The 23,830-nt window shown below is 45.4% G+C and overlaps 1 protein-coding gene across 4 annotated transcripts; it reads right to left on the minus strand.

The window, feature by feature from the left end:
• Positions 1–678: 678 nt before the first annotated feature.
• znf219 (zinc finger protein 219) lies at positions 679–22,969 on the minus strand. Of its 4 annotated transcripts, XM_030430451.1 has the most exons (5): positions 22,753–22,969; positions 12,247–12,331; positions 9,658–11,989; positions 9,324–9,482; positions 679–7,006 (listed from the first exon to the last, which is right to left on the minus strand). In XM_030430451.1, the coding sequence occupies exons 3-5, from the start codon at positions 11,984–11,986 to the stop codon at positions 5,808–5,810; spliced, it is 3,687 nt and encodes a 1,228-aa protein (XP_030286311.1). In that variant the 5' UTR covers positions 11,987–11,989; positions 12,247–12,331; positions 22,753–22,969; the 3' UTR covers positions 679–5,807. The 4 variants fall into 4 exon arrangements, with proteins under 4 accessions (XP_030286311.1, XP_030286312.1, XP_030286310.1 ...); XM_030430452.1 differs by lacking the exon at positions 12,247–12,331 and having other exon boundaries at positions 9,390–9,482; XM_030430450.1 differs by lacking the exon at positions 12,247–12,331 and having other exon boundaries at positions 9,336–9,482.
• Positions 22,970–23,830: the final 861 nt, after the last annotated feature.

Raw genomic sequence — 23,830 nt, forward strand, 5'->3', positions numbered from 1 at the left:
TTTCCATTGGCACTGACGGTGACCAAACAACCACTGAATTGTCATCGCCTGGCATCTTGTTGCTATAAACCATTTTTTTTTTATGTAAACACGTAGACACACTGCAACCAACGGATGGAGTCACAAGTGGAAATTGCTTCTTAAGACGAACATGTCGGGAACCACTGCCGTTATAATGCTGTTATGGACAAAATTTCCCTTATGCCCAAAATTTCCCTATGTCCAAAATTTCCCTTATGCCCAAAATTTCCCTATGTCCAAAATTTCCCTCATGTCCAAAATTTCCCTCGGGATGAATAAAGTATCTATCTATCTGAAATAGCAATGAAATGGTGATTAAGAAACTGAAACTCCTGAATTTCTAACATCACATGAAGCCACAATGTCCAGATAAAAACATGTAACAACTCTTCTGTCATGTAGCTACGTGAAGACTTTCTCCCCCGCTCTGTCTTAATTACAGGGATTCTACTGAGTGCCACTAGAGGGGGTCCTTTTCTTAAGGCTGTTACTGATTTAGCTTTCTGTGAAACCAACACTTACTGAAACATCCTCAACTTTCCTTCACATCAACAAGTTTTACATGCAGTGAAAAAAACATTCATGGTTGTGATGGTGTTTTATGTACATGTTGTGTTGGAACCTGGTGCAGGAACACATGACAAACAGAGACCAGGGTTATTTTGTTTTTGTTTATTTATTTCTAATGCGTTTTATTTTTTATTGTATTTTTTTTTTATCTGTTGTCCACAAAGTCATATTAGTCACTACTATGTTAGATCAGTTTTCCCTCACTGCAATGGCAGTAAACTACACAAGAGCCCAAACCCAGCGCGGCCCCCTCGCCTCGCACAAAAGATTTGTCAACACCTTCCAAAAAAACAAAACAATCGCAGCTTTCAATACTTTATAAGCAGGATCAGCCCGCGTCATACCCAATACACCGCAGTGTTAGACCGATCTGATTCACAATCAGGAAATAATAAGGTGCAATTTTCACATACGTCTTGAGAAATCACAAGGTAGCCTCATTGTGTTCAGTTTAAGACAGGTGCAAATGTAAAGGGACAGTTTGACGTTTTTTCCCCCCGGCTTAAACCGCAGTCGGACGAACTCGAGGATGCTTTTTCGTGTCTTCTCGTGAGCTTTGAATAGTGACTTCAACCAGCCGTGCTCGATAAATCTGATGACTGAGCGAAAGCTGACGAAGTGCACCTTTAAAACTGAGGAGTTTGGAATTATTTCATCCAAAAACAAGAGTTTTTATCTCTCACTGGCACAAGAAAAACTGAAAGTTGATATACTCTCACCAATTTAAGTAGCATTTTCATTTTATGAATACATTTTTATCTGACGGATGTTCTTAATAGATCAACTGTCCATGTTAGGGAACATTTAAGGGGGTATTTCACCAGTTTTCAGGGAAACTTTTACTGATTTACCAATACACATCAAGATCAGTTTACTGGTCATGATTTATATTTCTGAACTTGATAAAAACATGGGGCTTTCTCTAAATCTGAGAAAATAAATAATAAATTGACATTACTGGTTGCAAACTGGGGATGTCAAGTTTGAAAAAGAGTGAGGATAGACGGTCATCAGTGATGTTGCGTGTCTACAGATTCCACAAAGTCAATATTTCACAAAGATCGGTTTCTAAACAGATCCTGTAGACGCACACCTTAAGAGAGGGTTTGATAAAAGACCTATTGAGTTGCATCATGGGAAATGTAGGATCAGCAATGCAGGAACCTCACTCTGATCTCCCTGAACTTCATGGAAATGCACTCAAGAGTACTGGAGTGCTCCTTTAATTTGCTTTTAAACATCCTTTCAGTCCGCTCATGAAAACATTCAAAGGCACCCTCGTGTTTGTCGAACTCTCATGTAAGCGGGGAAAAAAATGGTCATGTTTCTTTTACAATTATTGGCTCAAGTGCTGCTTTTCAGAGCGATTTCTGTGCAAGAAATTTGGGAGTGGAGTGTTTGAGTCAAAGGCTGCTTTTTTTTTTTTTTAACATTCAAATCCCCGGGGGGGGGGTTATTCTGAAAATCTCTCGTCGCCGAAAGAAAACTCCTGTGATCAGACATCGAGATTGACTTGGCAGGCTGTTTTATTCCCGTCTGCCGGCGGGAGGAGTCGGAGGGGACGTCGCTCAGGTTTGTGCTCTCTTTAAAAAACACAACATCTCTAGTGCTATCTGTACAACATTCAACAACACATTTCTCTTGTTTTTTTTGTTTTGTTTTGTTTTGTTTTTTTAAGTTTTGTTTTGTTTTAACCATAATGCCAAAACAATAATAATAATTATCATTATAAGAAGAGCGTTTTTCCATCTCAACGGCATTGAACGAACACCACACGGAACTGAAATAAAAATCTAATAAAGGCCTCAATACCAGATAGTACACGTCACCTTCTAGTGGTGCTGGAGATAGACAGATTACGGACGAGAGAGGGGGACATGGAGGGAGAGCAAGCGCGCGCGAGAGAGAGAGAGACAGAGAGAGAGAGAGAGAAGGGGGGAGGCGGGGTTGAAGAAAGAGAGAAAGAGAGGACAGGTGATTTATTTTGTTTCCTCAAGTTGATATTTAGTGTCGCCTCGGACATGTTTTGGCACCTTCATAAGATTAAATATATTTTTATTAGACTTAGACTTTGGGCTTTGGTTTACCAAGGGTTAGTATTAAGACCAAAAGTAGTCTAACCCTACATCTATGATGATTTTGTTCACTCGTCTAAAGGTTAGGTAGTCCATTCTTTCAAGAGTCTAGCCATGCTAGATTGTAATGAGGCCTAGTGACCTTGTTTAAGGCCGAGCGGGCCCGAAGAGAAGGATGGAAATCCAGTGTGAAAACAGATTCCCCCCGGGAGAGAGAGGTCAGGAGGTGAAGACACGAGAAAAAGATTAGGTAAATGGGCTGAGGTGGTGAAGGAGGGGAGGAAGAGAGGAGAGGAGAGGAGAGGAAGGACGGAGACAGAAAGGAAGAGAGAGAGTGTGTAGATATAGGCTAAGTGCTTTTGGTGAGTTTTACAAAATACACCAGGAAGTGCTTGAAACAGAAGGCACGATGGCATTGACAGTAGTTGTTAAGGAGACACCACCAAAGGGACTTTTTCACTACAAAACTCATAAGGTGCTCTAGAAAAAGAACTGGGACACATTAATGCACATTAAGGCGTGGTTGCAATCACAGAATACCCCATCAAGAAGTAGTCCAAGTACATAAATAGTGGTTTTGAACCAGCCAGCCCAGTCGCGAGAGTAAAATGTCGGTATGGTGCGTTTCTGCAAACCAGGTACATTGAATTTGTAGGTATTTTTATCAAGACGTTGGGACATTTTCCAGCCGTGGTTGCGGAAATTAAACCAGGTATTTTCATTAGGTGTCACAACATTTGCAGCTAAATAAATCGTTTTTTGTTTTAAAACAGGGTATTTTTAACGAGACATGGGGACAAGTTTCCAGCCATGTCTCTCGCAACAAAACCAATAACTTTTAAGGACACAAAGGGAGATTTTCCAGTCATGTTAGTGGCATCAAAACAAGTATTTTAAGTAAAAATACCAGCTTTTCCTAAGACTAGCCAAGTGGCTTTTGTGCCTAAACCTAACCATACCTCACACACAAAATTGTCACAACATTAAATTGCAAATTGAAATGTAAAGTATTTCAGTATATTAATGGTATGCAGAAACGTACTGTGTCAACATTTTCTCTGGCAGTTGGGTCGAACCAGCATAAGGGGATGTTTCTGTCTCACATTCATATTTTTTTTTTTTCCATTTTACCATCAAAACACAACAATTCAAGCAAAGCTTTAGATTTTTTTTTTCCATTCATATCAACTGATGTGTTGACGTTTACACATAAATGTTCTTTAAATAGGAACTTACTTTAACAACCAGTCCAACGGTTGGATATTTGAAACACTGATCGACTGATTGACCGATTTTCGCTCATCGATGGGGTAAATCTATCGAAACCACAGCTCCACACATTTAAAACGACAACAAAAAGTGACGACTTCCATTGAAAAACGTTTGGTCTATCCATAAAGTCAAAATAAAAACAACTACTTTGGGAACTCAAACCTTGCACAGTGCTCTGTATAGACATTCCAACTAGTCTTAGCTCACAAACATTATAATCAATATTACCTATATTGATAACCTTTTTCTGTAAGCATCTTGAAATGAAAATAAACAAAAGTCTGCCTTTTTTTTTTCTTCGTCTTTACAAAAGCTACACATATTCTACTGGGATGTCTATGCATTTGTTAGTGTTTTAATAATTACTCCTACCATTGTCTTTTCTTTTCTTGTAAAAAAAAAAGAAGAAGAAGAAGAAGAAGAAGAAGAGAGGGAATCTACTCATCTAAAGGATACCATACCCCGAGAGCACAGTTTGTTTCTCAGATTAAGTCCTGTTTGGCAGGGGTACTCCTTTCCTTTTTCGTTCTTTACCTTGTATCCTCTCTCCTATGGAAAAAATAATAAATGTTCCTTTTTTTTTTTTGACACAGTTGCTCTTTGACACAGTCTCTTTTTTAAAAGGTGTGTCAGCTGATTGTTTTCGGGAGCCCTCACACGGACTCCCGCTCCATGTTTTTGTTCTTTTCCACGCATTTACGCCGCCACGGCAACCGAACCCGCATCCGGCACCATTGTAAACACTGAATTTCAAACTGTGACCCCTTTGTATCGCTCAGCCTATGACCTCTTTCATCGCATTATACATTATTTATATCAACTGCTTCTTTTTTTTTGTTGTCGTTGTTTTCTTTACAAACTGAGCCTCAAAGCCGCATGTGTTAAGGACATCACGCTACGATGCAGCATTTCTTTTACAACTTAACTATTCACAACACCCTAGAACCACTTTTAACAAATATACTGTACTTAAATTGTTTTAAACTGTATATTCAGATAAAATGAATGACCTATCAGAGCCCTGATGCAAAGGAATACCAGAGGCTCTCTTGACAACATACATGAACAGGCACTAACTGAAAGAGAAAAAAAAATGTTACAAACTTTTCTTTCTGTTTTTCTTCAGGACAATCGTCTAGAAACACTTTTCAGACAAACAAGGCAGTGATATATAGTTGAGCGAAAGCACGCGGCCTGTAACAGTCACCCCCATGCCTTACATTTATACCAAAAAGCTTGAGACTTTTCTAGATTAAACTTTCCTCCACATCCGTGTGGGCTGAGGAGGAGCTTGAAGCTTGAGGTTCAAACTGTTCAGTGGTCAGTCAGGAGAGCATCTCTTCACAGCTGGCTTCAACTTGGTCAGTAAAGTAGTAGTCTGCAATATACAGTCCATTATTAGTGTGGAATAAATGCATGTGGAATGATGCAGAATCTGCCCTAGCATTTCTCTCATCTATCAAATAAGAGGTCATCTTAAAAATCATCCATCTTCGGGGGAAGCTTGAGGAAAAAACTTTAAAAAGTGGCCTACAAAGTCCTGAAAAGATGCACATATGCTCTTTTGTACAGGAAGTTTATGTTGTGGATGACCACACTGTCAGAACTGAAGTGGATGAATAATAACGGAGGGAACATAACAGCAGTGATTTCTCTCTCCGTAGTTTTCAAAAACCTCAGGAGTCAAGTATCCTCTGTCCAGAAACTAAAGTATAAAGGGGCAAATAATAGTTGACGTAAACCCCTTTTCTCTTTGCAAAGCTATCTGCCCCTTCTTCACTTCTTTTTCAAACCTTGTTGAAAGCTTCAAACCCATCTCTCCAATTGGTGCCATCCAAAATCATCCAATTGGTGCTGTCTGAAATCATTTTAATCTGTTAAGACTCTTTCCTCCTCTCCCGCCATGTGGTTGGAGCTCAGGGCTGGTGACAGAGCAAGGGACATCCTAAGATCCTGGTCCTGTGAATCCTCCAGACTGCTGTTCTCCAGATTCTCTTCCAGCTCCTCTTCCTGCTCTTCATCATCCTCCACCATCTTCCCCTTGATTGCCAGATCGTCTCTTACATTGTTGGACGCTGAAGCCACGTTGGAGTCTGGGTGGTCGAGGATGTTTTCCAGATGTTCTGCTGTATCCACAGACAGCCCGTTTAGGGTCTTGCCCTGAGTTGAGGACCATTCCCCTTGGGGTACCTGGAACTCTGGCTCGCTAACATGCCTCCATATTGTCAGAGAGTCGAGGTCAGAGTGATCCATCCGGGTCTTGGTTGCCTTAGGGGCTCCATTGTCTTCCACGGTAGTCGAGGGGCCTCTCTTGCGTCTAGACTTACTGGTGTGGTTGACCTGGAGATGCATGGCCATCAGCTCTGATGAGGATGTACGGAAAGGGCAGAATAAACACTGGCTCAGTTTGACCCCTGTTGAACTATCTCCTCCACAATCCACACCACTGACACCACCTCCTTCACCAACACTCATGATCCCATCCTCCTCCATTCCTCCAAGGCCAGGTGAGGTACGACGGGACAGATCCAGGGGTTCAAACCCACCCTCTTGAGTTGAAGGGGCAGACCCTTCCTTGTCACTCGACGGCTGAACCATTCGGCTAGTAGTAAGAGGTTTACGACGGGACACTTTAGGGGCCTTCGGTGGAGGAGACTCTCTGATCCAGCCCCCTTCCATTCCACCTTGGTAAAGGGCCCCCATCACCCCAGACAGATACCTATATTGGGTCTCCAAGTCAACATCCCTTAGAGCCGCCAAGGCCTTCCGATGCTCCCGCTGGTCTGGGAGCCCCAGGAGCCAGGACTGCTGGCTGGGCCGAGAAGTGGGGCTGTCGGTTGGGCCTCGGTTCACCGGGCAGTGGTTGAGCTGGGAACGGCGCTGCTTTGCCAGCCCAGAGGTTCCAGAGGTCAGACTGTTGATAGTGGAGGTTAGACCAGAGGAGGAGGAATTAGAGGAAGCTGCTAAGGCGTTGCGTTGCTCCCTGTGGTGCCGCTGGAGGTGGTACTTCAGTGAGCCTGACTGGGTACCCGCATAGTCACAGTGGGGACATTTGTAGGGTCTCTCACCTGCAGGAAAAAGGATTAGCAAGATAAGATGGGGGTAATGGTACTGGACTCTCAACAGGTAGCACCAAACAGTGTGAATAAACCAAGGTCAAGGGGCTCTATGGAACTTCTGTGTTGTGCTAGAAGCTGGTTGTTAGTTTAAGTTAGCAGACCCTTTGGACTCTTATTGAACCTGCATTAGCCTGCAACATAATACTTGAGGACAACTTGGACCAGCGGGGTGGGTCCACTAAAAATGCTTCTTTTCTGCCACTGACGGGCTGAGATTGTTACTCTTAGTGTTGTCAACATCATGAAATGGATCTCTGCAGAGGTGAACAGCTGCTTTATCACTCTCGCCAAATCTACCAGAGTCCATTGACAAAAACAGTAATTTTATGACCGTTAAGTACACTTCACTCAAATTTGACAAGAACAAGATAAAAACTAACCAAAACTGTCACAGTTTAGCTTTCAACTATTCTACCAATCACCAACTCTGGTTTGGCCAAAATAAACCCTTAATTCACAGCGTCAGGTGTCAAAATATTCTCTCCAGCTCTCTTTTCCCTTGCTGCTTTTCTGACGTCTCTTGCTCCTCACCTGATATTTTCACAACTGCCTTAGTGACGCATTGGACATAATTTTGAAACTTCTGTACCTATCATTTACACACAAAAACATAAGGGCCCAGGTTTTAAAAAAGTGGAATTCCCCTTTTTAAAAGGGCCACTGTTTTTGCATCTTTTAGCTCATTTACTGCAAATCACATTAAATGTAGTGCTCGCCTGTGATGGAATACACAAAAGTTTCAAGAGTCTGCTTATTGATTTTGGTGTCATAGTGAAATGAACAGAAGACAATGTCTGCTTGGAAAGTCAGAAAATACATTCAAAGATCTTTAACACGACAGCATTTATTGTATGGTGATTATATGGTGAGTGGGACATGTAGTTACACATTTCAAAGGGAGATGGCAGTATTCCATCAATGATTAAAATGACACTTCTGGGAAAGATAAAGAGGAGGAGGCATCATGCTGGAGGCATATCAACAGCAGGAAATGTATTGCATATGAAAAGCGTAAATGATCTTATTCACAAGAACAAAAAAAACTGCACACAAGAAGAACAGCGCTCTATTGATGAATGCAGATGCACACATAGAAGTATGAACGATTTGATTTTGTCGCTGAAGCAAAAAATAATAATGGGATGAAAGTCTCGAGGGGCAATAATCTCAAGAGGACAGTAATATCAAGAGAGTATTATTATAATTTGATGCCTTCACTTAAATTACTGACCATGTGGTAATCACTTGATGGCACAGAGAAGCAATAGCGCATGAGAAAAAGAGCTGTACGCTATCATGAATAACATTGCTGTGATGTGATGGGTCCTGTCAGCCATAGATGAGGATTCATAATGGCAATACTAAATAGATTTTATTGAATGCATTCTGGGCACTGTCTTGCTGGAAAGACTTGGATGTGCTCCAGTTACCAGTCGCTGGAGATTGGTGGCATCTCAGAAATGGAAGAGGGGTCTTAATTTTGATCAAATACATCAAGCGAAGGCAAATAATAAAAATGGCAATGACTCATGCTGTGATTATGAATATGGATCATATGGAGTGTGAGTGAGTGCTGTGTGAGTTCCCAATTTCCATTAAAGTCCTACACACTTTTCACCATTCCATATGAGGGGTTTTTAATTTTTGTTTTGTTTCTGTAAGTCTCGGAAAAGCCTGTTAGCCATTGAAAGCGCCTGATAGAGAGCTGTGTGTCTCTGCTCTACAGTCAGAACAATTGAACAATTATGGGATGTAAATTTGAGGGGAACAATTACAGATTAGCTTGCCTCAAAGACAAGGTCAGAGGACGTGAAAATGTATGGAGAAATATGATTAAGAATCTTATAACTTTATCTTAAAAATCCTGTCAAACAAATTTAGGCAAATCAAGTTTGAGAAAAAGAGTTCTATGTATCTGCAGGAGAAAAATAAAATATAAAATTAAAAAAAAAATCTTTCTTGGGGATTCAGGCTAGTGAGAGAAGTAAACTTTTTACTGAGAATTTGTTATTTTTAATCCCTGGAGTGGCTTGATCTTCCTAAGAAATGACTGTTAATATACCCTCGAGCAATGCACTTAACCAGGAGTTGCTCCAGTGGAGCAGCTCAGTTGCCTGCAGTCGTGGGCTATGATTAGCGCTGGCCAGCTCTCTGGGGTGAACGAGTAAAAAAGAAAACGGTACCGCTGCTACAGCGAGGATGCTCAATGAATCCTTTCCAGGGATTTATAAAGGTTAAAAAAGTAAATGTGGTTTGTTAAACTCACAGCAGTTCTCACCTGTGTGAACTCTCAGGTGTACTTTGAGATGGTGTGAAGAGCGGAAGGCTTTACCACAGTAGGGGCAGTCTTTTATCCCTCTTCCACGCACTCGCTCCCTGGTGGGAACTGAAGGTATGGAGGAGACTGCTGTCAAGCCATTTTCTCCTGTAAGTGGAGGAAAAAGGTAAAGATAACAGCTTGTGTGAAGGCCCCCCTGAGAGGTTCTATTTACAACAGAAAAGCAGTATGAAAATAATATACGCGTGTGATAATAACACCATTACATGTGAACAAACAAAAACCCACAAGACAATATAGAAAAAAGCGGATGTGATTGTACCTTTGAAGCTTGAGATGACAGAGTGAAACCCTGTAGCTGCCCCCGCTTGTTGTGATCCACCACTGTGCAGTTTTGATTCCTGTCTCATTTCTCCTGTTTGTTGGGATCCACCACTGTGTAGCTGAGATTCCTGTCTCACTTCACCGCTGCCCCCTCTTCCTAGTCCCATTCCTCTACGACTACCACTCCCCTCCTCTTCGCCGCCACCTCCTTTCTGGGGCCTCTGAGTGTGAACGCGGGCATGAACCACCACCTGCTGCAGGCTGCGGAATAGCTTTCCACAGTCTGGGCATTCCCAAGGCCCTCCTGCTCCTGAATCATCTCTTGGATCCAGGCCGCCAAGGTATGCTCTGACTTGGTCAGCCTCAGTGATCACCGAGCTCCGACCTGGACCTCGCTGGCCTTGCTGCTGGCCTCGCTGGTGGGGTCTCTGCTGCTGCTGCTGCTGCTGCTGAGCTACTGCCAGGCTGCGAGCCACCAGCTGCCACCATGTTGCCTGGTCCCCTCCTTCTGAAACTGATGCACTCTCACCTGTGCCTCCTCCTCTAGTTGCTCCCCCTCCTCCTGAGCCGCCAATGCCACCACCATTTCCCATCTCTGCGACCTGAGCCACTGCTTGAAGTCTCTCCATGCAGCTTGCCCCGCTGCCATCACTGGGCAATCCCAGGTAGCCCAGGATGGCTGACTTGCTTGAGCCCATCCCCATCCTCCCACCAGGGTCCCTCTCTGATCTTCCATGTGCACCTCTGCCACCTCCACGCTGGGCCAGAAGGAGGCTTGAGTAGAGCGCATTCAGAGACTGATTACTAGCAGACCCTTTCCCCTGCTGCTCAGCACCTCCTGGCCCTCCCAGGGCTCCTAGTCCAGCCTTCAACCCAAGCTTATTGAGATGTACTTTCATGTGGTTTTTGAGGAACCAAGGCTCCTTGAAGCCACGGCCGCATACCTGGCACTTATGGTCCAAGGAGTCCTTGTGCTTTCGCATGTGTCCCTTCAGGAACCAGGACTGGGTAAACCTCTGTCCACAAGTGTCACAGCGAAAGGCTGGCAGTGCAGGAGACGCAGCAGCAGCAGCAGCAGCAGAGGTTGATGTCATCTGTGGGGTACTTGGGGTCGGGGCTGGGGTATGGGTCGGTGTGGGCACCGGAGTGTCAGGGGTTGCAATGACTGGCCTGGAATTGAAGACCGGTGGCAGAGCAGGTACCTCTGGGGAAGGGTGGCACTCCTGCAAGTGAGATGCCAGGCTCTCTTCTTGGCTGGCAGAGAAGGGACAAAGAGTGCATTTATACGGGTTGTGGAGAATGCGGACATGGCGCGCCAACTCCAAAGCCGTGCGGAATTTTCCTTTGCAGGCATGGCAGCGAAACGTGGGCGCGATAGGAGTAGACGCACCCTCCACGATGGTAGCAGAATAGGGAGAGGTCACAGAAACAGGGTCTTCTGTAAGTGGAGGGGTCAAAGGTGTGCTGTCATCTAGTAAAAAGTTTGGATTCTGGTCTGTCTGTAGGCCGTCATCTAGACCTTTGACCTCACCATCAACATCCTCATCTTCTGTGAGATGCTGGATGAGAGTCCCTGGCAGTAAACACTGGTTTGTGTGTCCTCTGTGATTCTGGGTTAAGTCTTTGTGGTTTTGTTGGATTTTGAGATGCTGCTTAAGGGGTGCTGAGGGGAGTCCAGTTCGATAAAGGGCAGAAGCTCGGCGGTCTCTGTCCAGACTGTGAGCTCGAGCATGAAGAGACAAAATGCTTTGGAATCGGAATCTCTTCCCACATACATGACAGGGAAACCTGAGCGCAGGCCCTGATGAGGCCCCTCCAGCTCCAGGTATTGGCCTGGTGACAGTATCCTTCTGAAACAGCTGGAGGTCTAACTCGTCGTTGCAGTTTCCACTTTGTCCTGATGTGAGGGCAAGCTCCAGGGCTCCAAACCCGAGGACTGGTGCTGATGGCGTGGCCGGTGGAGAGGAATCCAAACTCGGGCTGCATCCAGCATCTTGTCCACCTCCTCCTGGGAACAGTGCCACTGCCGGGGTCGGGGAGGGAGGAACTCCATCCAGTTCTTCCTCGTCATCTTCTTCATCAATATCGTGGTGATTATTATTTTCCTCATGGAGGGGGAAGGGAGAGAGGGGGAAATAAGGCGTGGTGTCCAGGCTCTGAGGGGAAGGTTCAGAGCTGTGAATGGGCAGGACAACAGGGCTGTCAGGTAGAGAGAGCAGGGTGTGAGGCGAGGAGGCCTGGGGGCTGTGGTCCAGGGATGGCAGCGTTGGGGGGGACTGGGGCTGCTCACAAGAAAGAGACAACACACATTCTGGCGGAGAATCCATCCTCTATCAGTACCAAAACACAGAGAGAAGGAGAGAGGAAGATAGTGAGTGGGCATGATAACTTAAGAGGAGCTACAACTTAAAAAACCAAGAGGAAAGGTTAAATTTGCATGTTGTGCATAATTATCTTTAACTGTAGCATGACCTTGACCGAAACTGGAGAAAAGCCAAAAAAATAGATGTAAGCAAATGGTATTAGTTTGCCTAACTGGCTTATATGTGTGTATGTGTGAATATGCGTGTGGAATACATAGAATTACCAGCAGTGTGTGTGATGTTATGCCATTCTTTAGTGTCTCGGCTGATGGGGGACACACGACTGTGGCAGCCTCCTCCTTTAATTTTCTGGGGACAAAAAAAAAAAAAACCTGATGAGTGACTTATTTGCAATCAAAAATCAAACATTTATTGTGCTTGAAATTATGTTGTTGCCAGTTTAAAAAAAAAAAAACAACTCATTTTGGCACATTATCGAGGCTATTATCTAACTAAAGACTTTGGATAAATTAGCAGTGTCAGTGTCAATGTAGGCGTAAGCGCTTTTGAAATATTGAGCAATGAACTGCAGGTAGCAGATTATTCCTCAAACGGGATAAAGAACCATTTGCACCGAGACTGTTTGAATGTATTCCATCATAAATGCAAATAGCAGAGAATCAAATGCGTACTCATTACGGCGGTGTTTTAACGCATGTAAATGTTAAGTACAAAGCAAATCTTTATTTGATCTTCATTTACGCTTCTGTCTGCGTAGGCGTATGCATGCGCTTCAATGTGTAACAGGTGTGCACCTGTTCCTGCCTGCTGCATGTGTTCACAATGCACTCCGGCATACTGTTAGCACATATGGGATGATTAGCCGGAGTGTGAATGTGCACCGGTGTGTATCTGTCTGTGTGTTTCAGCGTGTGTTTAGGACTTAAGGGCACCACCACAGGACATGGACTGTCCCAAACAGGATGGGCGCGCGATGTTTTGACTTCCCCACACACCCTTCCTGTGCACTCATACAGTAGCAGCTTTTTGCTAAAATCAGTACTGTGCACACACATGCGCACACCCACACACATTCTAGTAAAGTATGCTTGCACTTATGCAAGCGATATTTGTCGAATCTACTGCCTGGGTGTGGTAGCTTTGACCCAAACACTGCTTAGTCATGGTAAGTTGTTTAAGTAATGTACAAACGTGAGCTTATTCTACGGTTGTGTCGACTGTACTGCAACCGTCATCCCAGATTACAGAGTCAGCTGAAATGTAAAGTGTGATATACAGCATATTGAGCACACAAGCACTTTGCCAAGCACGCTCACACACCCAAATATTTTGAGTGCACAGCAGTTTGCATCAGTTCGACCGGATTTATGCACATCGGCTGTTTTTCGTCCATCATTTGGTGGAGTTGAGAAGCAGCAGAGGCGCCCACAACAAAACAAAAGGTCATCAATCATTGTGGCAAAACAACGGAACATCTGTGCTCGCAGGTGTGTCGCCCATATTTGTGTGCACGCAGTGGTATGCTCACATATGTGTTTATACGATCTGCTGGATTTGTGTGCGTCAATGCGTCTGTATGTGTGTGTGCGTGTATGTGTGTGTGTTTGTCACCGAGCCTGCATGACAAAGAGATTCTCATGTAGCCAGTTGACATTTTAGCTCAGCTATGACTCACAGGGATATCACACCATATCAATCACACAAACACACAACCACAGACACACACGCACTCACACAGAGTCCTTTCTTAATCCACCATTATTGTTCTTTCTCTCTCTCTCTGTCTTCCTTTCCCCTTTCTGTCTTTCTTTTCTCTCCCTGATTCATACTCTTCCCATCCCCCTCTCATTCTCTCGCTCCCTCCCTCCGTCTATTATTCACTAATTTTCTTTCATTCTCTCCCTCTCTCTTTCTTTCTCTCCTGCAGTGTTGCCAGTTGGCAGAGTGCCAGGGAATGCTGATATCAGCTGGTGGATTGGGCCCTGCCAACATGGCGAAGAGCAAAAATGAGAAAGGAGGCAGACAGAGGGAGAGAAAGAAAGGGAGAGACAGAGGGAAACATACAGTGCAGTTACAAACTGGGCAGCATTATAAAAAAAAATACTAAATAAAAAAAACTGGAAAAAAAACACACATTGTCAGAAACCATGTGAATGAAAATAATTTAATGTGATTGCCAGCGTGGTGTTGAGGGGAGACGGGGAAGAAAAATAGGGTAAAGAGACAGACATGCTGGAACAGAGGAAAGGAGAGAAATCAGAGTGGTGGAGTGGCAGGCCGGGGCATAACATGAAGAGGGAACAACAGATTTAAAAATCATTTGAAAAGTCAACACACACAGTCACATACATCCAGACAGACGGAGAGGAGGAAAAAAAAAAAGAGAGCGGCTATCTAACTGTATCTGCAGTGGTGTTAAGTCTGATGGCATTATCATATGAATATCACCATCACAATGCATTGTTCTACCGTGACGGTGGCTGTCGCCAGCCACCGGCCCTGTCATGCCAATAAAGACAATTTGGATAGATGGAGAGGAGGAGATACGGTGCAGCAAAGGATGCAGGGAAAAGGGGGGGAGGGTTGGGTGCGAGTGAGGGACAGAAATCAGATTGGAATCAGGTGGAGCAGAAGCACATTAAAACCCGGGTGCAAATGAACCAAGAAAACCCAGCCACCTCCGGAGTCCGGGACGCATTTGTCCGCATTACCTACGTAATCTGAATCTAAATTTAAGCACTTTTTTGTTTCCCTCAAAAAGTGCGGCCCCTCAGGTGCTCATCAAGGTGCAAACTGTCGGCGTTAAAGGATGTGAATGAAGTGCGAAGACGTGCAACGGTTTCGCAAAAAAAAAAAAAAAAAGGAAAGGGAAAAATGTGATATTAAAAAAGCACAGCACGGATGTGCATTGTTAATGTCAGGGGGCAAACGTGGCCCAGCTAAATCATACAGTCGGTCCTGACGTGAAATTCCCTCCGACTGAAATTTGCAGAGTGAGCGCAGCGGTGTAACAACATAGCAATTCACACGGTAATGACAGCTTAAAAGCATATCGTTGTTGTGTTAAGCCTCGCCGTGATGTTGTCATTACAGTAATTGCAGTGTAACTTCGTGGGCACTGATTTTACCTTCACTCGGGAATTATTTTTTAACGCAGAGGTCAAGGTGCCAACACCACCACCCCCCCAAAAAAAGAAATCAGCGTGATTAGATAGTCGTAACCTCTCCTGTGTCGCAAGGTGTGTGTCGAGGATAAAGGTGGTGGTGGTGGTGGTGGTGTGGTGGGTTGCTGAGTCATACATCACATCCACGATAAATAGTTGCCAAGGGAGTAGGAGCGCAATATGTTCAGACAAGTTTATTTTTGGGGGGTTTTGATGTCACTGTGTAAATATCCAGCGAGTGATAGAGTTTTATTGTGAAGGCAGTTAGTGCAGGTTCGCACACGCCACATCGCTGCACATCATAATTGTAAATGTGAGGGTGTGAACACCTTTCACTTAGTGTTTTAACTGTGTGTGTGTGTGTGTGTGTGTGTGTGTGTGGGCAGGAGGTACTACATCTGCTCAGCCTTGCATTAATGATGCAAGTGTGAATGTGTGATATAGTGTCCATCGCCTCTAGCAATGTTTTCCAACCTCTCCGCCCTGTTACGCTTCATAGCCTAGCAGTAACTATTTCAAGCGCTCATCACGGTTTGCATATTTAGGGTCACGAGCTCAGTTATTGATCGTTTCGTCTCAAGTTTGTTGAGTTTTAAGGAGGCTTTAAGGTTTGGGAAGAAGTGTTTCATCTTTTCCAGCTCCTGAATAATCGAATGGATCCTTTGATATACGTTGAAACTGTACGATTCATACCATATCATAGACACATTTGTATAATACCTATCACAACACATTCTGGTCACATGAAATTAAGCTGACTTTCTCATCGAGAAGAGGAGGGATGGCGGTTGCGTGAGGAGACAAGTGGTAGAGACCATGTCTCAAATCACAAATCAAGATGTTTAGTAAGACGCCGGGACAATTTCCGGCTGTGACTGTGGCGACAAGGCTGAGTATTTTATACCAAGATGTCCGGACAATTTACAGCTGTGTGGCGACAAAATCAGAAGTTCTTAGCGAGGCATCGGAAAAATTTCCAGACACCTTTATGGCCATAAAACCGGGTATTTTTAATGGGACGTCTTGATGACTTGCAGCCCTGTCTGTAGTGACAAAACCAGATATATTAATAAGATGTTGGAACAAAACAAGGCCCTGTTTGTGAAGACAAAACCGGTTAGTTTTCACAGGACGTCTGGACAATTTCCAGCCGCGCTTTCGAGTGATCGAACAGGGTGTTCTTGGCGAGACATTGAAACGATTTCCACCTGTATTTGTGGCGGCAACACCGGGAATTTAAAGTCATAACATGATCTTTTCCTAGCACCAGACAAGTCACCTTTCTACACAAACCCAACTGGAATTGTAAAGTTTCGACATATCCGTAGTCGGCAGGAGCGTACAAAGCCAAGTGGGTTGTTATTTCTGGCCTGATCTCCAGTTTGGGAAGCCCAGGACTTCAGGGGACGGCGGCGAGTAAAAACAGAACACAAAAACTACCTTTGTATTGTTTTTATCTGTGCCTGCACGTGTCTTCCTCCGTGCACCTAAAAATAGTCGTCTCCAAGGTCTCAGGCCTGGGCCCTGGGGCATAAAGTAAAATGTGTATCTGCAGGCTGTGCATGTGTACTTGAGTGAATCCTTACAAGCGTATCTTTCTTCCAGCTGTATTACTTCAACCCTCATGTGATGAAGTGTGTGCGCGGCGAGGTGTCCTTTGGGGATAAGTGGGTGTATGAGAGACTGACCACAAAAAAAAAAAAAAAAAATGTGTATGAAAGAGAGGATGAGCGGTCGGGGGAGGCGGCGAGGCGAGGGGAGTCCGCTCTCTGTGCGGTACAGTATAATTTGGCCCTGTGGTTTTTATCGCGTGGTCACGTGGCGAACTTCCCCACAGACGGTATTCATTTCCTTTACTTCACCTTTCCCTGAACCCCCCTGCCTCGCTCCAACTTTCTCTCCGGCTCTCCCTCCCCTTCGTCTTCAGCTCGAGCAGTGATAAGGGGGGGGAAAGCCTCCCACCTTGTCCCCACCACTAACTTTAAAGACGTGACTGGTGGATTCCTTTAAGAGAAAAAGCTCCGGCGTGTCACTGTGGTCTCAGAATGGGAGCAATATTTTCGATCAAAAGGCTCACAGTCGCCTCGCAAACGTGAACCTGCAGGTGCTTGTGACGCTGCTGGGAAAGGGTGTCCTTCAAATGGCGACACACTGACATGTGGTTGACCTTTCTACTAGTGAGCCAGATGAAGAGAAAGTTTAAAAAAATGATTATAGGAAAGAGATAAATCCAGCCCTAGACTCTCAATCTGTCCTCGGCTCTTTCTTCTTTTACGAGATCTGAGGAGGCCACCAGCACTGTCTCATGAAAAAGTGAAAGAAAACATTTAATATGCTGCTTCACTGGTGCTTCTTCCCGTCTAACCTCACCACCTCCTTCCTTCCCCTCTCCCTCGACCCTCCATCTCCCGCTCTTTCTGAAGGATTTCCACCTCCAGCGGAGAACACGAGCCGACGCTTCCCCGCAGTCGGGGAGCGTCGAAGAGGGAGGTGAAGCGCGGCGGTGCCAGCCAGATCTGAGCGAGCGCATCCGAACGTTGGGAAACATCACAGCGATCTCGACAGAGGAGACGAGACTCTCGCTCCGAGTCGTGCGGGCCGCGCCGCGTCTAAACCAATGAGCGGAGGCGCCGGCTGACTCGTCTGATTCTGGATTACAAGACTGAAGGGCCTTTTATAAAGAAGAAGAATCGGTTTGGAGCATGCAAAATGTCACGAGCAAATCAATGTTTAAAGGCTTAGCTGTGCGCGCCGAAGATCACCTGAAGCGGTTGAGGGAGAAGGAGCAAAGGAAGGGGCGAACACGCGGGTGAAACAAACGCCTACGCGATGCTTTTATTTGCTCGTCAAAAAATCCAAACGTGTGCGAAAAAACGTCAATCAAACGAGGGAAGAATTATCTCGTCGGTGATTCCCACCCCCTCCTCTGAAGTGTCCTTGAGCAGGATGCCGATTACCCGCAAGCCCCAGGGATGCTGACCCCTACGCCCTGACCTCCTTGTGGAATATGTGTATCAGACATGTGAACACCTATAGAAAAAATAGAAACAGTTAACACCGGTTGAGTCTTTACTCACCCTGGGGAAATTTGCAGAGCATGTGTTTTTTTCTGAGTGGCGCCCCTCGCTTCATGCACGCCCACTTACACTTTTTTTGCAAAGCCTGCGAGAGGGCCGACTCTTAAACTGACATCTCTGGATGTAATTCGGGGTGACGCACTTGGCGCCAGGGCAACCTTGACAGATTGTGCACGAGGATGGGAAGTAACTTTGTTTTCCCAGCAAGGGGACGTGAGCCTACAGGAAGTAGTTGGCGTTGTCGGACCGCGTCGGAGGGCGAGAGTGATCCTAGCTGTGCTGGGGTGAATCTCAGTGAGAGGGGAGAACACAAGCAGCACAAGCTTTCGGTCAGACTTCCCCTGAAGCTGCTCGTAGTGTCGTGCACGTGAAAAGTGATGAAAAACAGCGCTTTAGACGAGTTTTAAACTGCTTTACTTTCTCGTCTCCACTGACACAGGAAACGGCTGTATGTTTAGGTTAAGTTTGTTTTGTCAGACTATGTTAAGAGGGGCCAAGGTGTCGTTAGCTGTTCTGGCCACCACAGAGAAAGGGGAAATAAAAACGGTGGCGCACCTTCGGTCAGACGTTTCTAGAAGTCATCTGAATTGTTGCACGTATCAAAAGTGCCAGAAACAGTTGTGTTAGGAATGCAATCAGAGCGTTAGACGAGTTTAAAAACTGCTTTGCTCTTTGAACCGGGAAGTGGTTGTGTGTTTAGGGTTAGGGTTCGGGTTAGAGGGGGTGCTTGTTGTGTTCGTAGCTGATCCGGGGGTTAAAAACCAGCCGTCGCAGCCAAGGGGGGAGACATTTGAAGTTATCTGAATTGTTGCACATATTAAAAGAGCCAAAAACAGTTGTGTAAGGAACAAAACCAGAGCTTTAGATGACTTTGAACACTGCTTCACGCTCTGATCCGGGAAGTGGTTGTGCGTTTAGGGTTGGGGTTACAGGCGGGTACATGTTGTCGGGTGTTCGTAGCTGTTCTGGGGTTAAAAACCAGCCGTCGCAGCGAAAGGAGAGACATCGGGAGTCATTTCAAGGGTTGCACATATTAAAAGTGCCAAATATAGTTGTGTAAGGGACGAAACCAGAGCTTGAAAAACTGCTTTATGCCGTCGCCTTCACTGACCCGGGGAGTGGCTGTGTGTTTTAGGGTTACTGTCGGATCTGACGAACTTAAGAGACTCCTGGCGCTCTAATACCTCCCCTCCTCTCGGACTAACCTTTAGGCTTCCTCTGCTCACCCTCTCCTGACGATCACACCCGATGCGTCTCTCTATCTTTTGCTTGACCCGCTCTTTCAAATCACAACGGGCCCCCCCCCCCCCTCACTACTTCTGCCGGCGCTGTGACCCGCTTTTCGCCTACCGGAAAGAAAAAAAAAATGACGATTCCAGTTTCGAACGCACTTGCGCGCAGGTGGTCCGAGGAGGACTGAAACATCTACCTGTCCGCCCCGCTGTTGCAATCAGTTTCTGAAGCTGGTCTGCAAGTGGCACAAGTGGCTGTACTATTTAAGTAAGACCCTAATGCTCTAAATACACACTAATCCCGAGCAGGCAGCAGAACTCTCAACAGTCTCAAAATGTCACAATGCAGTAGATTCTCCCTAACTGAGGGCAAGCAGGTGCCTCTCCCGCAGCGCACTAATGACCCAATTATATCAATCAGAAGCCTTGATTGGTGCTACACTCCTCTCCCTTTTACTCTCTCTGTCTCTTTCTCCCTCACGTACAACCTCCCCCCACCGCCACCACCTCCACCCCCCAGGAGCCACCTGGATGGGGTGTATGTGCCCCCTTCGAGTACAGTACAGCGTGTACAAAGATGGGGAGGAGGCGGCATTGACGGCGGCGGAGGAGGATACTACTTGAGCACAACGAGCGGAGAGAGGTCTGAATGAGGCAGAACCATTAGAGCCCCCTTCTTTTTCTTTTTTTTTTTTTTTTTAAACACTGGGGCCAGTGTTTGGCGTTCGTTAGCGCGGTGGGCTCCTGACGAGCGACGTGGAATCATGGGAAAGTAGGCAACCTGTAGGTAGTCTTTGGAATGGGGGGGAAGCGATGCCTTTCAGGATTTTAAGATGCAAGAATTAGTCGGAAATCAAAAAGAAAAAAAAAGACATGAATTTCAACAGCAGCGTGAACAGTTTGCAGAATGTACTCATTCACTCAGGAGGAATTTGTTTGAAAAAAATCAAATAAAGAAGGTGGAGTTTTGAAGGGAATGTGTGCAAAAGATTAAACAGAGTCCCACAAACATCCCTGTTTGTAGGACAAGCCAGCAATGTCAACCTACTTCCAGCCTGCACACGTCTCTCCAAAAAGTGTGACATTTCGGCTGGATTTGTTATAAATAGGGCATTTCTGGATCCCTAAACATATTCCACTGGATGTCGGGGGAGAGAAAAAAGAAGAAAAAAAAAAGGCGACAGGAGTGTCTTTGGTCAAACCCAGATGACACGTCTGCGCCTTATCTCATGAGGAATTTCCTCCCTCGCCCCGGCTGTGATGTGCGTCAATAACGTGCAACCATTTTCAGTCGCTCTTTTTCCCCCCTCTTCTCTCTCGCGGCCATCTCAATTAGAGGCACATTAATGAAATAAATAACCGACAACAAACAATGCACTAATAAACAACCCCCCCACACACACACCACTAAAATGAGATTAACCCTGCCCGCAGATGGTGTCCGCGCACAATCCCGCGTCCAAAAAAAAGAAGAAATAAGGAACGAAACGCGATTAAAAAATGATAGTGGAGCCGTAGTTTTTTTTTTTTTTTTTTTTTTTTTTTTGGGAAGTCGAGGGGGTTGGCGTGTGTGTGTCATGTCAGCCTATCTATCGCTCTCGCGCTCTCTCTCTCTCCCCTGCTCCATTTTGTTCTTAAATTTTCTATACAAAAGATTAAGGGAGGGGAAAAAGACGAGTGAGCGAGCGAGCGAGGGGAAGAGGACGGGAGGAGGAAAGAGAGAGAGAGAGAAAAAGAAAAGTGCCATCATGGATTTCATCTTGAATCCTCTGCCAATCTCCCGATCATCACTTCCCCCCTCCAAAAAAGCGACATCTTGTCCACACACACACACACACATCCACATTTTGAAAACCGGTAACTTCTCCCTAAGCGATCCGACAACACACACACTCTCTCTCTCTCTCTCTCACACACACACACACTCACACACACACACTTGCTATGCTACTTTCTGAGCTTTGTAAGACACTGGAGGTGATGTTAGGACAGCGAAACGTGCCGTAGTAAACACAGTAGCGAGGAGAGGGGGGGTTATACATCAGAACACAACGAGCCGTGTGGATGCGTTTTTTTATTTTGCGCACATCCCGCATGAAAGTGGCGGCGCTTGTGTTGGGGGAGAGAGAGCGAGAGACGGGAGAGAAAACAATGCACTACACAATGCCCCTAATGTGCGTCCAACAAAAGAATTAGTCGAGCTAATCGCATCTGGTCGCGAAAATTTTACGCGACGCGAAATCAACACGCCAAAAGACCAAAATCCACTTTTACGCCTCGGACAACATGTCTGCGGCTCCGGCGAGGGATCCTTCCCGTTACGCACCGAGAACTTTGGTGTAAAAAGCGACTTTGTTTTTTAAGGGAAAGGAGGGGGGGTGGGGGGTGTTGGATTCTTCTCATGAGAGGTTAAATAAAGAAGAGGAGGTCATTTTTTTTTTTTTTTTTCAAAGAAAGTACAGTTCCCCCCCCCTCCTCCACCCCCACCACCACCACGCGTGGAAAGCTGCTGGCGAAACACAAGTTGCGTAAAGTTCGGCGGATTTTCCCCCAAAAAGACAATCCATCTCCGAGCAACTCCGAGTGACTTTTTCGTGCACTTGCAACCATTTTAAAGTCGCGCTGTGGACTCGCACGACTGTTTCACACATCCATGTGGAGGAGCTGCATTTTCTAAATACAAAAAAAAAAATGTCCTGTGTGTATTAAAACCGTCATGTCACGGCCGCTTCCGATCGGCTTTTTTTCCCCCCTTCCTTACATGCGATGTATCGGCCCGGGGCGCGCAACATACACCGGCTCCACATACATGACACACACACACACACACACACACACGTAAAGTGGTCCGGAGCGGCGCGGGGTTTAACATGCACACATACATGCAGACATGCAGTACATGCTTACGTGCCGATCACACACACGCTACACTACACACACACACATCCAAAAACTGCGATTGGAAATAGAGAAAGACAACAACAACAACTATATTGGCCATTATCCCGTGTGTTGCTCGTAAAAAAAGGAGGAGGAGGAGGGAGAAAAAGAGGAAGAAGAAGAAGAAGAAGAAGAAGAAGGCAACAACAGTCGCAATCAATTCAACCAATTTTTTCTTTTTTCTGTTTTTTTTTTTTTTTTTTTTTTTTTTTTTTGGAAATGTTTCACCCAAAGGTGTTCCAATCGCCGCCGCGCACAAAAGTGTCCATGTAAACAGAGCGGCGGCGCAAAAAAAACGCGAGCAGATAGATGAAGATAGAGGATATATGTTGAAAGTAAAGACTCAGTGTACTTACGGGAGAGGCGGCGAGGAGATTAATGACACGACACGTCATGATTACGTTTCACTTGAATTAAATACATTACGAGTTGGGAAAAAAATGGAAATCAGGGTTGTATACAAGCATACGCCGTTTCCCCCTCCCTCCTCCCTCCGTTTGGTCACCCTCTCCTCTCTCTCTCGCTCTCTCCTCCTCCATCTCCCTTTCTTTCTTTTCCCCTTCTCCCTTTCTCTCCCTTTTTCTTCTTGCATTTTTTTTTTTTTTTTGCCCATTTGTTGTACAGGAGGAGCGGGGAGTGAATAGAAGGGAGGGAGGGAGGGAGGGGGGAGAAAGAGAGAGAGAGAGAGAGAGAGAGAGAGAGAGAAGAAAGTGGGAGGGAGAGTGATGTAGGTTGGAAATGTTAATTATAATCTCAGCACGGGCACCATTTTACAACGCTGTCATCTCTTCACATTTGTATCCTAAATATGGCATCTGGGGTGGCGGGTAGCTGACAGTTTGGAGAGACGGCTTTGCCTTTTTTTTTTTTTGTATGGTTGAGGAGAAGAAGAAGGAGAAGAGGATAAGGGGGAGAATTAAAAAAAAAAGTTTCACACAGACTGAAGTGTGTTTTAAAAAAAAGAAAAAGAAAAAAGTGATGACAGGGACCGAGAGGGAGCTCAAATGTTGTGGTGAGCCACCCCGGAAGCACATGGCCACTTCCAGGATGGGAAAGATACAGAGTGCACATATTTTTTATTTTTTTTTTGGAGGGGGGTGTGTGGTGGTGGGGGTTCCCAACATAAGGTCCGGGGACCAGCAGGAGTCCCTCTCAGCCCTCAGTAGGAGGGAAACAAGGCAGCAGAGGGGAAGACGTGCTAACGTGACAGTTGATCAGTTTTGGGGGTAAAATACTCAAAATGAAGTCAAAGCGTTCACAGGAAGTTGTGCTTTTAGGCTTCAGAAGTAGTTTTTCAGCAGGTGCACGTCTCCTCCAACCCACAGTTAGAACATCCCTCTTCGTGCATTGGTCTTCCTGTTGAATGTGCCGTTGTTTGAGGCAGGTTTCCAATAATATTCGCCCGATATTTAGGCGGTTAAAGGTAGAAGAACT

This window comes from Sparus aurata, chromosome 10, assembly GCF_900880675.1.
Source record: "Sparus aurata chromosome 10, fSpaAur1.1, whole genome shotgun sequence".
Taxonomy (NCBI): Eukaryota; Metazoa; Chordata; class Actinopteri; order Spariformes; family Sparidae; genus Sparus; species Sparus aurata.